The sequence below is a fragment of the Fusarium mangiferae genome (genome assembly GCF_900044065.1).
Source record: "Fusarium mangiferae strain MRC7560 genome assembly, contig: FMAN_scaffold007, whole genome shotgun sequence".
Lineage (NCBI taxonomy): Eukaryota > Fungi > Ascomycota > Sordariomycetes > Hypocreales > Nectriaceae > Fusarium > Fusarium mangiferae.
This window is the reverse complement of record NW_024573927.1, coordinates 2,148,078-2,161,480: the sequence shown is the minus strand read 5'-3', so window position 1 is coordinate 2,161,480 and position 13,403 is coordinate 2,148,078. Positions and strand designations below refer to the sequence as shown.

General features: G+C 47.9%; 7 protein-coding genes and 1 non-coding gene across 8 annotated transcripts; 4 read left to right on the top strand and 4 right to left on the bottom strand.

Annotated features, from left to right (window-relative positions):
- Positions 1-168: 168 nt before the first annotated feature.
- FMAN_13919 (uncharacterized protein) lies at positions 169-1,566 on the bottom strand (the record flags this gene model as incomplete). Its single annotated transcript, XM_041833449.1, has 2 exons — positions 169-878; positions 939-1,566. 2 exons carry the CDS (start codon positions 1,564-1,566, stop codon positions 169-171), a joined length of 1,338 nt encoding a protein of 445 aa, XP_041683812.1.
- A 453-nt stretch (positions 1,567-2,019) lies between these two features.
- FMAN_13918 (uncharacterized protein) lies at positions 2,020-2,898 on the bottom strand (the record flags this gene model as incomplete). The annotated part of the gene is made up of 1 exon (XM_041833448.1): positions 2,020-2,898. One exon carries the CDS (start codon positions 2,896-2,898, stop codon positions 2,020-2,022), a length of 879 nt encoding a protein of 292 aa, XP_041683811.1.
- A 950-nt stretch (positions 2,899-3,848) lies between these two features.
- On the top strand, positions 3,849-4,511 carry FMAN_13917 (uncharacterized protein; the record flags this gene model as incomplete). The annotated part of the gene is made up of 1 exon (XM_041833447.1): positions 3,849-4,511. The coding sequence occupies one exon, from the start codon at positions 3,849-3,851 to the stop codon at positions 4,509-4,511; it is 663 nt and encodes a 220-aa protein (XP_041683810.1).
- Positions 4,512-4,912: 401 nt separating this feature from the next.
- Positions 4,913-5,002, top strand: tRNA. Its single transcript is given in 2 exon segments — positions 4,913-4,949; positions 4,967-5,002. It is a non-coding gene; the product is annotated as a tRNA-Arg (tRNA).
- A 525-nt stretch (positions 5,003-5,527) lies between these two features.
- FMAN_13916 (uncharacterized protein) lies at positions 5,528-6,512 on the top strand (the record flags this gene model as incomplete). Its single annotated transcript, XM_041833446.1, has 3 exons — positions 5,528-5,573; positions 5,640-6,062; positions 6,118-6,512. The coding sequence occupies 3 exons, from the start codon at positions 5,528-5,530 to the stop codon at positions 6,510-6,512; spliced, it is 864 nt and encodes a 287-aa protein (XP_041683809.1).
- Positions 6,513-6,834: 322 nt separating this feature from the next.
- On the bottom strand, positions 6,835-7,800 carry FMAN_13915 (uncharacterized protein; the record flags this gene model as incomplete). Its single annotated transcript, XM_041833445.1, has 1 exon — positions 6,835-7,800. One exon carries the CDS (start codon positions 7,798-7,800, stop codon positions 6,835-6,837), a length of 966 nt encoding a protein of 321 aa, XP_041683808.1.
- Positions 7,801-8,383: 583 nt separating this feature from the next.
- FMAN_13914 (uncharacterized protein) lies at positions 8,384-10,474 on the bottom strand (the record flags this gene model as incomplete). The annotated part of the gene is made up of 4 exons (XM_041833444.1): positions 8,384-8,870; positions 8,927-9,450; positions 9,501-9,978; positions 10,029-10,474. 4 exons carry the CDS (start codon positions 10,472-10,474, stop codon positions 8,384-8,386), a joined length of 1,935 nt encoding a protein of 644 aa, XP_041683807.1.
- A 1,469-nt stretch (positions 10,475-11,943) lies between these two features.
- Positions 11,944-13,357, top strand: FMAN_13913 (uncharacterized protein; the record flags this gene model as incomplete). The annotated part of the gene is made up of 6 exons (XM_041833443.1): positions 11,944-12,133; positions 12,190-12,215; positions 12,264-12,300; positions 12,352-12,805; positions 12,854-13,226; positions 13,277-13,357. 6 exons carry the CDS (start codon positions 11,944-11,946, stop codon positions 13,355-13,357), a joined length of 1,161 nt encoding a protein of 386 aa, XP_041683806.1.
- Between the last annotated feature and the right edge of the window lie 46 nt (positions 13,358-13,403).

Below are 13,403 nucleotides of genomic sequence, written 5' to 3'. Positions count from 1 at the left end.
CGATAGATGCATATCTCAGTTGCTACATACGCGTCGCGTTCACAGTCATATTCGTTCCTCCAGTGATGAACAAAGCATTACTTTAGGGCCTCGTGGTGTATACTAATTGATTTGTTTTCGAATACCTTTTTCTCCCGCCGACATCAATTCACCATCCAACTAAGCTCTTTACGATCTCTCCGCCCGATTTTCTGCCAGTTCCATTTCCAACTCATTGACAGCAAATACCAAGTCCTCGTTGTATCTGTTGGTCTCTTTGATCTGATTGCCCGAGTCCTGAATGATCAATAGAGTCGCGATATTAAGCGCCAGTCCAGATACGTATGCCAGAGGAATACTAGCCGCTGGGCTCCAAGCGTATGTGACCGCGCTCGTCAGGCTCGTCAGCAACGACAGTGTGAGCATCGTGTAGAACGTTCTAGGAAAGCTTGTCTTGATCTTGTCCTTCTTATTTCCGCTGAATATTGGTTCCATGATGACGTACAGTCCTGCGAGTGATGAGATGAACTGACTGAGCGTTGAGTAGAAGTTGCTGTCTAACGCAGGTACTACATCCGGAGGTCCACATAGAATGGTAGAGTAGATGGTTGGTGGCATTGCGGTGGTAAGGATCAGGACAACGGGTGATTTGCCAAGTCCAAAAAGAGTTGTCCAATGGTTTTCACGCGCGTCAGGGTTGATGCTAAAGCGCTGTCGTAGCTTCGTCAATCGCCTCTCCTTGGGCTTGGTAGAACTGTTGTCCATCTGGACTGCAGTGGTGTTGCCATCTCTCCCGAATGAGGTTCTCTGGGTAATGCCACCTGATGGAATATTGGAGCCGCTCGACCATGATTGACCACTAGAAGAATTGACGAATGGTGAGAGGTGCTTGGGGCGTTCTAGTGAGATTAGTATCAAATTAACAAAAGAAGAGCCGGGGACTGTCAACCCAGTCTTACCTTGTTCGACACGCAATTCGTCGGCCTTCGCCGAGCATTCCGCCAACCTATGCTCAAACATGTCAAAGGCGTGCTGTACGTCCGACAATAAGTCCACTAGATATGTCCCAGCCATCTTGTCAATCTGCAAAAACGCCTCTTTCACAGAGAGGAAAATAGGCCGAATGTGGGCAACGTTGTTCCGCAAGTCGCCAGTCTTGTCACTAAGCCAGTGATAATCTTTGACTTGATCGCTCCAGCGATCAAACACAAGACACCACTGGTATCTCCACGAGTAGCCAAATCCATTTTCCAGTTTGCCCAACATGGAGAGATTTCGTGCATGCCACGTCATTTCGGGTACTTTTCCGTGATCATCGAATGCAGACAGAGATGCCAGAAGATTGCTTAGAGAACGGCACTGTAAAATAACGAGAGGGAAAGATATTGAAATGCATAATTCCGCAATCTCCAGTCGTGCCTCTCTCATAGCTCCAAAGACTTTCAGTATGTCGATGGCAGCCATGTCAACGAGAGTCGGATATTTCTGCTGCAGTGTGGCCTTAGCCTCATCTCGGACTCTTTTGGCTTCATCAGTGTTGGATTCTGCCAGGAGGGGACTAGTTTCGATTTCGATATTACTAGACATACTTCCCAAGATCTGCTGTGATTTTGTCTGCAACAATTACAATCTAAAAAAGCGAAAGTACGATCGGGAAAGCTTCCTCTTAGCACAGACTTCATTTTCAAGCTCTTGAGGCTCATATCAGTTGCCTTGCGGCGCATACGTGCCCAAGGCAGATTAAGGCAACCATATGCAATACAGCCTGCGGACACCGCCGTTTCAAGCTGCATTCTTTTTCGTTCCAGAGCCTGCGTCGCATAATAAATCAGTACGCAATGTGTGAGACAAATGTTGCTTATTGGCCAGGCGTTATCGATCATGATAAGTCCTAAAGCCACGGCGGCTATCGCGGACATTCCCTAGCCCAATCACACGCTCAGAGTCTGTCCCTAGTCATGCAGCAGATTTTCAAGCTCACTTGTTGTCTTATTCTACCCACAGTAATATATATAATGCTTTGGGCCTTCGGCTCCATATTTACGCCTTAGTCGCAACAACAAACAACCGAGGAAACGGCAGAAGAACCTTCCCATCTTTCTGTGCAGTATAACCCTTCTTCAACTTATTCAAATAAGCATCAACGAAGGCTTCCTGCTCAGACTCAGATAACGGATCGAGATATGGTCGAAGGCCAGTCCCCTTGACCCACTCAACAATGCCCTCATGATTCTCCATAACATGCATGTAAGTCGTCTGCCAAATATCGAGATCAGAGCACAAATGCTTCAAACCATCCCAAATCTCAGTTGGCGAAGGGAACTGGTCGCGTGAGTAGTTGGCAGCTTTGAGTTTCTCTGTCCATGGCATGTTGGGTGTATCAGCTGTCTCTCGCATCAAAGCGTGGCTTGGCTCTTCTAGATTGAACGGGACCTGAAAAGCGAGACTTCCACCAGGCGCAACATGCTCAAGAAGTTTTGTCACAATCTCAATGCGTTGCCTATTGGGCAACCATTGAAAAACAGCATTGGAGAAGAGAACGTCAACAGGTTCCTCAGGCTTGTAGGTCAAAAGATCAGCGACCTCAAACGAAACATTTGGAAGAGTCTGTTTCGCCTTCTTGATCATATCAGCTGAGGAATCAAAGCCTGAGACGTGAGCGTTGGGATAGCGTTCGGCTAACACGGCGGTTGAGTTGCCGGGGCCGCAGCCAACGTCTACGACGCGTTTGGGAGACGTGTTGGGAACATGGGCCAGAAGGTCTGTGGAAGGGCGGGTGCGGTCTTTGAGGAACTTGACGTATTGGTCTGCGGACCATGTGTCCTTTGCTTGAGTCATAGTAGCTGAGAAGTAGCGTTTTGGTTGTTGAGTGAGGCTGATGAGAAGATGACGTCGTGATAGTGAAGCGACGCGTGACATTGTCAATTGAAGACTCTTTGATGGGAATGTCAGTCTGGAGAGTGTTATCCAGTTCTTGGCATAGAGAAGATAGCGGTGATCGTATTTATATTCGTATTAGCCAGTGTCGTGACTGATATTATCATTCGGTCGCGTGCCGTTTGCCGGCCTGGGATTGAGTTTCCTGCGAGGATGATGACTTCAGCCGAATCGGACTCCGATCGCCAAACCCGAGAGAGTGGGACTGTCTCGGTTCAAAGTCGGGCTATCGGATGTAGTCTTCGGAGACGAGCAGGACCTCGTAAAAGAATGAAATTTTCACGATGATCTTCATATAATACTTTTAGAACTTTTGTCAAGTGTACGTATATGTATTAGACTGGATATGCATGGTTGTGGCGGTTGCGGATAATTCGCATGACTTGTCGTGTTACATCGGGTCCATCATACGTATTGGATTCATCGCTCTGATTACTAGGTTCGAAGCAAGAAATATCGGTCTGTCTAACGCTTCAGTTATCTTTACATCAAATAGTTTAATGAAATAATTTGTAAATTTGTTAATTTGTAAAGCAATTCGGGGACGGTACTTATGTTGCTCGCTGTTCATAAGCCAGCCAATCAAACTGGAACCACCAGTTCCGCGGAACCAGGCACTTTACTCGGCTTACATGAGGACAATCAGACAAAACCCTCGAACCTCATCGCAACTTGACTAATCACTTATTATACCACTGTTATTCATATTTGTCAGTTCCCTCCGCGGTCATGCTTAGTCTCGAGTCGGTTGGACTCTCAAAGAACGTAATTGAGTTGGGTGCAGGAAGGGGAAGTCATGTATTTAAAGGGATGCAACCCCATAAGAAGAACTTCTATCAACACTCTATCATCTCTACTGGGACTTTCATCGTCATATACAATTCACATCCGCGCCCTTTCCATCTATCATTCACAATTCACCCTCCATCGCAATGGCAGAAATTAAGCCTATCAAACTGCTGGGAGTCCACGGACCCAACGCAGGCAAGATCATCCTCCTCTGCGAGGAATTAGGACTCCCTTATGAGACAGAAATCATCCCTCTCACCGACGTCAAGAACCCCAAGTATGTCGCCATCAACCCCAACGGCAGACTGCCTTCTATCCAGGACCCGAACACCAACCTCACTCTCTGGGAATCAGGTGCTATCATCGAGTACCTGACCGAGACCTACGACAAGGACAACAAACTTAGCTTCAAACCGGGCACAGCTGAAGCATACCACGCTCGCCAATGGCTCTTCTTCCAGACCACCGGCCAGGGACCGTATTACGGCCAGGCAATGTGGTTCATTATCTACCAGCCACTTCCCGAAGCTCGCGAGCGCTATGTCAAAGAGGTCAATCGAGTAACTGGCGTTCTGGATGGGCATCTGGCTAAGCAGGAGCCTGATGCGGATGGAAACGTATGGTTCTTGGGTGGTCGGCTCTCATATGTGGATGTCGCGTTCTTCACTTGGCAGCATACAGCCGAGCCGCGAATTCCGAATGAGGAGTTTAATCAGGATGATTATCCGCATGTTAAGAAATGGGCTGAGAATATGCTCAAGCGCTCGAGTGTGCAGAAGCTGCTGAAGCTACAGGAGACTAAGTAGGGTTAGCAAAAGAGTGTTGGAAGGGAGGTTCTGCCTTCAAAGAGAGCTACTGTTATAAATTTTGTACAATCGTTAAATAGTGCCTTGGTAGTCGACATCATGGTCTAGCAAATTCGTGCACGATTTCAATCTGGCCAAATCGCTTATCTTGATTAACTAACATTTACTCACGTTGAATGGAGATATTGATCTGAATCTTTATGCTAAAGAGAAAGAGGTAATATGCTAGATATAGAGAAAATTCAACTCTCTTTAAGTAGCAGCGATTAACATATGGGAGTAATTGAAATTAACGGTACTCCTCACGTTACGTCGAACTACCCTATTCCTCGCCCTGTCACGCGCAGGGACGCGTCGTCAACTTGAGCGCTCCCAGAAGCGAGCCAATCACCAATAGTTCCGGCCGCGTGGCCTAATGGCTAAGGCGCTAGATTTCGGTTTCCAGCTCCCGAATTCTCTAGAGATTCCAGGTTCGACTCCTGGCGTGGTCGAAAATTCGCTGCATCATACTTTTTGAATTGAGAATCAAATTGTAATGATATTGTTTTTTCTCTCTCTTATTACTATAAAGACCTCATATGCTGATCTAAGTAGTATTCTGTTATAAGCGATATGAATATTACTTAAAATGCATATTGGCCAACAGACAGTGGCCTAGCGGTAAGTGAAACGCTTATAATGCATCTGCAAGTACTCTGCCTCTGGCCGAGAAGGTAGGCCACCGACACTGCCCCCGTTGTTGGCACTTTCATTGTCCCCAGAAGAGGCCCTCCCCTAATCAATCAATGAACGCACTCTGAGCCACAGGGAGAAGAGGGTGTAGTCACACCTGTAAGGCGGACTGCTAGGCACCGTTGAGAGGCATCCGCCCATCTTACGATAATATATAGCACCTCATTGTACTGCAACCTGAACCCGTCTTCTCATTCCCGCTACGGTATTACCATTCTTCTTCTCTCTATTTGCCCTGTGACTGACACTCTCACCGTAACCCAAGGTGCTGCTTGATCTGGGAGATGGTGTCAGAACAGTCAAACGAAGCAAGGCCCTTCGGGCATGAAGGTAATTCTCTCGAGACTCAGTTACAGCATAATGAATGTATGCCGATAACAAATCTCTGATACGCAGGCCGACGAGCTGTTCTCCTCATAACCACTCCGGTGGGCGAATCGTTCCAGTCGATCGCTCATGCTACTGGGTACCGAGCACAGCAAAGTACTGAGATTGATTGGTCAAGCCATGAGAACAATGCTCTGCCAGATCTGGCATCCAGACTCAGATTCACGACGCACTATGCCCTATGTGTTATAGACCGCGAGATTTGGGAGAGTACATCTGTGAGTCTGCTCCAGAAGTTCAGAGAGGCAAAGTTCTGGGATCACCCGGGCGATTTCACAATGATGTCGCCGTCGAGGAGTAGCCGGAGCAATAGTAGCATGATACCAGCAAGCCTGAATGCGTGCCAGCCCTGGTCTGTTGGAGAAATTTGCAACATAGACAGTGGAGAGGTTATTGGGATGACAGATATGTCTGATGAGGAGATAACTCGAGGTATATTAGGTGGATAGGTTGTCTTACCCTTCAAGAGCTAACCTGGAATATATAGACTACACGACTTTGCGGCAAGATTGGAGGTACATGCCTATTTTTTGGAACTGCCACGACCTTGCTATCCGACTCGCTTACATTATCATTCCGCCATCGATGGATGTGATACAGACTCTCAAAGGACTTATGATATCACTCCATCAAGCCTGCGATAAGGAGATCAAGTGGGGCTCTACCGTTGGCAACATTTGCGTCGGTGGATTGGGAGTAGCCGCTCTGGGTGGCATCGCTAGTGTGCCCCCGTTAGCTATAGCTGGCGTCGGTGTGTTCATGGTTGGATGGTCGATAGGGTTCTTTGGAGGGTTCGCGGTGAATGCGAAAATGAAGGCGAGATATAAGTTCATGATCAAATTGGAGGACAAGTTCCCTCAGCTCAAGTCTCTTCACAATTGAGCATGGCGCGATGACTGTTCACTTGTTGGGTATGGTTCTTATCTTTATGTCAGCAATTGCAATGCTCTCAAACACCCAGAGCCATTTAGCTCATTTCAGAGTAAAGTCCTTTATTAGAGGTATTATCTTCTTTGTAAGATACTTATTATAACGTTTTTCGGAAATCTTGAATGCTTAAAAGATTAAGTACCTTACTGGTCAATTATTACTGATCTTGAATTTGCTCGAAAGGACAGAATCTAAGTTTGAAGCCACACGCAGTACCTCAATCTTTGTTTGTACGGCCTCTCTGTTAAGCACTTCCCACAGTGAACCTCACCATTCACTCATACTCATACTCAACGCTATACATACATCGAATATTCTTATTATCGGGACACCATCCATGAAAGACCAAAGTATCTCCTGCCTCATTGCTCGTCGCACCGCCAGGCGCGTCAAGTCCAAAATCCGGCGCCGCAATCAGCGGCTCTTCCGCACGCGTATACGGTCCCGATAACTTATCCGCGTACGCATATTTGACATTGTATAAAGGATCGCGAAAATCGTGACTGCTGAAGAACAAGACATATTTCCCGTTCCCAAGACGGACGATGTTTGGTGCTTCGACGAGAACACCGTCTTCACTACCGACGCGGTCGAAGATTTTGACTGCATCTCCGATGAAGGTAATGCCGTCGCCTTCGATTTCTTGGAGCATGATTGGTGTACCGCCTGTTGGACCTGATGCATCGCCTTCAATTTTATAGATGAGATAGTTCTTGCCACTGTCGGGATCCTTGAAGCCGCTCGCGTCAATTGCGCCTTTGAGGTCATCTGGTCCGCAGACAAGAGGCTTCTCGTCGTATGTATAAGGACCAGTTGCATTCTTTGAACGCGCGACACCAATGCAATGTCTGCCAGCTTCAATCTCAGGACTCAGGTAAACGACGTACTCTCCACTGTCGATCCGGCGAATATCGGGCGCCCAGGTGTTCTCGCCTGTTGTCCAGCCTTTATCGGGGAGGGCATCTTCCTGTTGCAAGGTCCATTCACCAAGAAGATCTTTAGCCGTGGCGACTTGAAGCTTTCGGTAGCTGTCTGGTGGACCGCCGTTTGTTGCGACAGCGACCCAGGAGCCATCTTCGAGTTGAATTATTGATGGATCTGGAAAGTCGGCGTTTATGGCTGGGTTGAGTGTACCCTCGTGTTTGACGGTTAATTTTAGTGCTGATTGCCGAATGGTACCCGCTGAAACGGAGTTGAAAAGAAGCCCGAGGACAGGCCAGACGAGGCCTTGAGTGATCATGATGAATCTTCTATGTGATTGCCAACTGTTGCAAGAAGCTATGGTATAGTCTTGACCCGTGCTTTTATACCCGAGGGGATCTAGGCACAGCCCGCGATCTGCACTGCTTACCCTGTTTCCACAGCCTCTCATACGTCAGTCGATCATGCCGTCAGCTGTCGATCACATCAGATTTGTCACTCTAATTTTAAAAACAAGCAAGGAACAGCTTCCTTTTAGGGCAAATCGCTGCGCATAGCTGCAGAATAAGCATAGCCTGCCATTATGGTGGATATCGCTTATAAGACAGGCGAATGGTATTTCGGCATAATTACTGTTTTTTGTTGTCTCATTCATGCGAAGGGTTTTTAACAACTTGTTTGTTGACCGCATAAATGTGGCCTGGGCTTTTGACATGCTGACGCTGCCGCCCTTTGGTCACTGACAGGGCACCCATTGGAGAATTAAGAAACAAGTTTCGTGATCACGAAGGGCCCAATTGATTTGATTGGAATTGGTCATCCCATCTCCTAGATTATATAAAAAACGATCTTCTTGAATATGTACAACGGCAAAAAGGGGATAAGCGAAGGTGACCTTGGGTCTACAAGCGACAGAGACGACCATTCTGGGTAGGCACGCCAGGAACCTGGTCCGTGACATACCATCGATCGCTACCAACACCCTGGAGCGCATAGAACAGACCATTAGGATCGACTTTATCCTTGATGGTGAGAAGCTTCTTATACTTATCAGCACCATAGAAGGACTGCTGGAAGTTGGGCTCAGTCACATCAGCCTCAGAGGCGTAAGCACCTCCGCCAGGTGTCACATCTCTCCACGGCTTCATCCAATCATTCGTCAGTGTCTTGCTCTTCTCAGCAACAACATCCCATGAGCTGCCCTCAGGGAAGTCAATGACAGAGATGGCCCACATGGCAGCGCCTCGCCAAGCAGGGTTGACTGCGTTATCTGGATAAGGGCCTGGCCCTCCGGTGATACCGAAGCCAATTACCTGTCCACCCTTGTCGGAAAGACTCTTGAGTGCATCAAAGGTCTTGTCGAATTTGGCTGGGTCAACAAGGTTCTCACTAAAAGAAGGAAACAGTTAGCTTAACCGACACGAACATGTGAGGGAAGTCCTTACGTAGGGAAGAGACGACCAGCAGTCTTGGTCTTGGCACCACCGACAACCTCTCGAGGGAAACCGGCCGACCAAGCTCCGTAGAAACTATCATGCTCAGACGCGACAACATCGGGCTCGATACCCAGGTCCTTCCAGGTCTTGAAGAGAGGTGCAGTCAAAGCCTTCAGTTCAGCAAGAGTATGGTTAGGCGCAAACCAAGGGAAGAAAGAAAAGATGAGGTCGTCGCCTGCTCCATGAAAGACACCCCAGTACTCATAGTTACCAGCATCGTTGAAAGTAGGAATAGCCTTCCAGTAAGCCTTTACAGCCTTCCAGAAGGTATCGTAGGAGACCGTGTCACTGGTGCCGAAAGAGAATGTCATGATGGAAGCATTAATCTTGGGGTATGCCTTGACGGTGTATGAGGTCACGACACCGTATGTGCTTCCGCCACCGCCGCTGAGGGCCCAGAAGAGGTCAGTGTTCTCGTTCTGGTTGGCAGTGAGGAATTGACCGTCTGCAGTTACGACGTCGATGCTGAGAATCTATGTCGTGTCAGTGTGTCATCAAGTCTATGTCAATGGAAGGTTCTTACCTGATCGGCACCCATGCCGTAGAGAGGGGACATGGGCGAGTGTCCACCGCCAGCTAGATATCCTCCAGCAAAGCCGACGCTCAAACCTTCACCTCCAACAGCAGTAACACCATACTTATCAGCCGCCTGATAGAGCTCAGAGCCAATAACACCAGCTCCAACCTTAAGGGCAGGCCCACTGTAAGACTTGGTCTTGTAGCTCTTGAAGAACTGGATACCCTTGAAGCGATGGGTCCAGATCGACAAAGCCCCGGCACCGGCAGATCGCCCATTAAAGTCGTGGCCAGTGTTCTTGATGACCAGTCGCATATTAAGCGAGCGGGCAAGATTCACAGCCAATTGTATGTGGGCAACGTTCTGCGCATCGACGACGTAGGATGGATAGCCACCAAGGGTGCAATTCCCTTTGACTTCATCGCCCGGTTGGCATGTGCGACCTTGGTACAAGGGCCACATGACTGAGGTTGGGTCGGCGATACTAGGCAAGATCAGCTACAGAATAGGTAGGGTAGTGTACGGCTGACTTACTGAAGAGAGGAGTTGAACCAATTGTCAGTGACATAACTACATCGAGTCTTGTCGTAAACACCAAGGTTATCGTAGCATGACGCTGCAATGGGAACAGTCTTGACAAGAGCGCCACCAGTGATCAAGTCAAGCAACTTCCAAATAGGCTCCTTCGGCCAAAGAAAGTCTCCAGGGAAAGTCTTGCATTTCGTCGCAGTACGAGAACTTAGACTTCGACGCTTGGTGGAGACATTCTCAGGGTAGAAGAGTGAGGCATGATCGGGATCGATCTCATCAATCTGGGGAAGTGAGGCGTCCGTGAGCTGAAACTTCTCCTCAGCCAAGTAATCACCTTTGACAGTCTCGCCGACCTCACTGGTCTGCTCTGAGTCAGCAGCATAGGCTGTGCCGCTCTGGGAGACCAGTAGGGCGAGGAGGCTGCCCAAAAGGCTGGGAGTGATGAGCATGGCGTCTGTTTTGGGAGTGAGAGGGGCGGCGGGAGATCGATGGGAGGAAGGTGACAGTATGCAAGCCACCACACGAAACAGTGCCTGCTTCAACTGGAACTCAAAATGTGACAACACTGAGGTATATTTATGAGTATAAGGGGGTAAGAGCTGCCGTTATGCATGCGTCTTTGTCAGCGCATCATAATCTCTTGGAGGATGTCTCGGTAACGCAAGATTCAGCTGGAACAAGGGTTCATGGGTGAAGAAATGTGCTATCTAGGGTCTTGCATTGGAATACTCTCCAGAACTATTAATTATCACCGTCGTTCGGTCTTTAAGCTTATGCAGCTGGGGTGAAGGACTTAAGGAAACCCTGAGCTGGATATCGCGGCACAGAAAAACCCCTGCGTCATGCAGCTTATCCGACAAATCGGCTACAAAAAGCGAGTCAGGAATATAGGCGAGGATGTGCAATAAGAACCTAACCTTCCCCGAGAAATTGCACGCATAGAACTCATAACGGTCTTAGCATAGCATATATAAGTCGTATCCTGAGATGGATTAGACTTCAGCATGTCATCCGATGGTTTAATCTATCGTGAAGTTAATCTTGCAGAAGGATGAACATGTTCATCGTCCAAACATTTGTTTGAACCCTGAGGTTTGAGGGCGCTACCACCTCCCGTAAGAGATTTAGTGCTCAAACCTGCAGAGTGTTGGTTGTTGGTTGTGGTTATGATGCCAAGCAGCCAAGACGCTGGAATCTCATCCGGTTGGCGGGGCTAAAGTAGTTGGATCAGGGATCTAACAATGAAATCCTGGAGCCGGCCGCCAGATCCCGTTAAAGACATCGGTTAAAGAGGTGGAGAAACAGCCACAATGAAGATGAGGAGGGGCCAGCCGGTAGTTCAAGAGCCGTGAATTACCGATGGTATACTCCGTAATTAGTGGCTTTTCATTCTTTGGGCATTAGCTGCGAGTTTAATGCTCTTAAGAGCTAAGAGCTAACGATTCCAACTTTTAATTGCAAAGCTGCGCAAGACACACACAAAAAGGAACCCTTCCAACGCCACAACAAAGGCCTAGAATCCGTCCCCTGCTCCGGATCAATTTCCCTGTTGTGAGATATGGGGGAACTGCCCTCTAGAATCAATAATACGACCCTACGACGCAGGGTTTACCCCTCATCCCAGTTCCAGCTGTGGCTGCCCCGGAGGTCGCTAAAGAACACTAGAAAAGTCCAAGCCTGTAGGATCCCTACAATGACCGACTAGGGCTTATGTTGGCAGATGACCTTTTGATTTTAGAGTTTGGCCCTTGTTGATGATGAAGCAGACCCCTGGTAATGTTCTCGCACTTCGCCTGGAAGGCGTTTGGAATGCCCAAATTACTGACGAAGTGGCTGCTTCCATGCCCTCGTTGTCTCGACTTATATAGTAATTTCCCCACCGCTGACGAAGGCATTCTCTCACTCAATTGACTCCAAAATGGACCAAAATGACAGCGGCACAGCTGCCAACATGGTCTTCCGACGTGGTTATGTGCCGGTCTCGGAAATACCAACGAATGCGACTCAGCAAACTGGAATCGCGATCATTTTTCTCATGACGTCTCTTGCTTTCGTCACATGGATCGCCCGCATGTACTCCCGATTTAGTAAGAAGCAGATCGGTATCGGTGAGTTCGCGACAACGCTGCATGTGAGATCTGTTGGTTTGACTGACTAGCTATAGATGACTGGTTTGTCACAGTCGCAATGGTAAGGTTACCACGCCGATGAGATCAATCTGATGACTGACCAAGGTAGCTGTTTTCTATCGGCCTACATGTTCCGTATTACTACTGTAAGTGCTATGTGCAACACATCCCCAAGAGCGGGCACTCATCCTTGATAGTTTTCAGATACGAATACATCGGCTTCCATACTAAAGATCTTCCCAAGTCTTATGATATCGAGCCTGTCTTATTTTACAATTGGATAATGCAGGTCCTTTACAACCCTATCCTGGCCCTAGTAAAGTCATCAATTCTTTTCTTCCTTCTTCGACTTGGAGGCCACAATCGTGGTATCAGATGGACCATCTACGGCCTAAACGCTTTTAATGTGGCGTTGATGATTGCGATCTTCTTGACCGTGGTATTCCAAACCATTCCTATCAATGCTTTCTGGGACCTGTCTGTAAAACCAGAACGTCAGATTGATGGACCAGCGTTCTACATCTCATCGGCTATCATCACAATTATTACGGATTTTCTTGTTCTCTTGATTCCGTTTTGGATTTTCCTGGGTCTCAAGATGCGGATCGCTGCAAAAGTTGGTTTAATAGTGGTATTTCTCATGGGCGGCGTGTAAGTACGCAACTAGCACCTAATTCGCAATTACTAACCCTTTGTCAGAGTAACAATTGTCGCTATTCTTCGTGTGATCGAACTGCATAAGAAGTTCTACGTGAAAGGATACGACTCTAGACACTCGCTTGGTGACACTCTGAGCAGTATCGAAGTCAACCTCGCTATCATTGCTTGTTGCGGCCCTGCTCTGCGCCCACTGTTTCGCAGAATGTTTCCTCGTCTATTTTCCGGAAAGAGCACTAATGATACTGGGAAATATAACACGCCAAGTCGCTACGGAAACGGCACAGCTGGCGTGTCATCTTTTCATCTCAAGGATATGCATCGAAGTAGAACACAGACAGAGATTCGTGGATATTCACCTAATGGAAGCGAAGAAGAGATCATGACATATAATGGCATTCTACGGACAACTGCTGTGAGTATTCCTTATGGATACCGCATTATTTGTTGACTGACTTTGTACAGGTGGATATTAAATATGGCGATGCACATTCGACAGACACTGAACAGGTGGACAAAGTCGTGAGAGGACCTACGCCACCGTGAAAAGTCTGGGAAAAAAAGCTCATGGGTACACACAGTCTCTTAGATA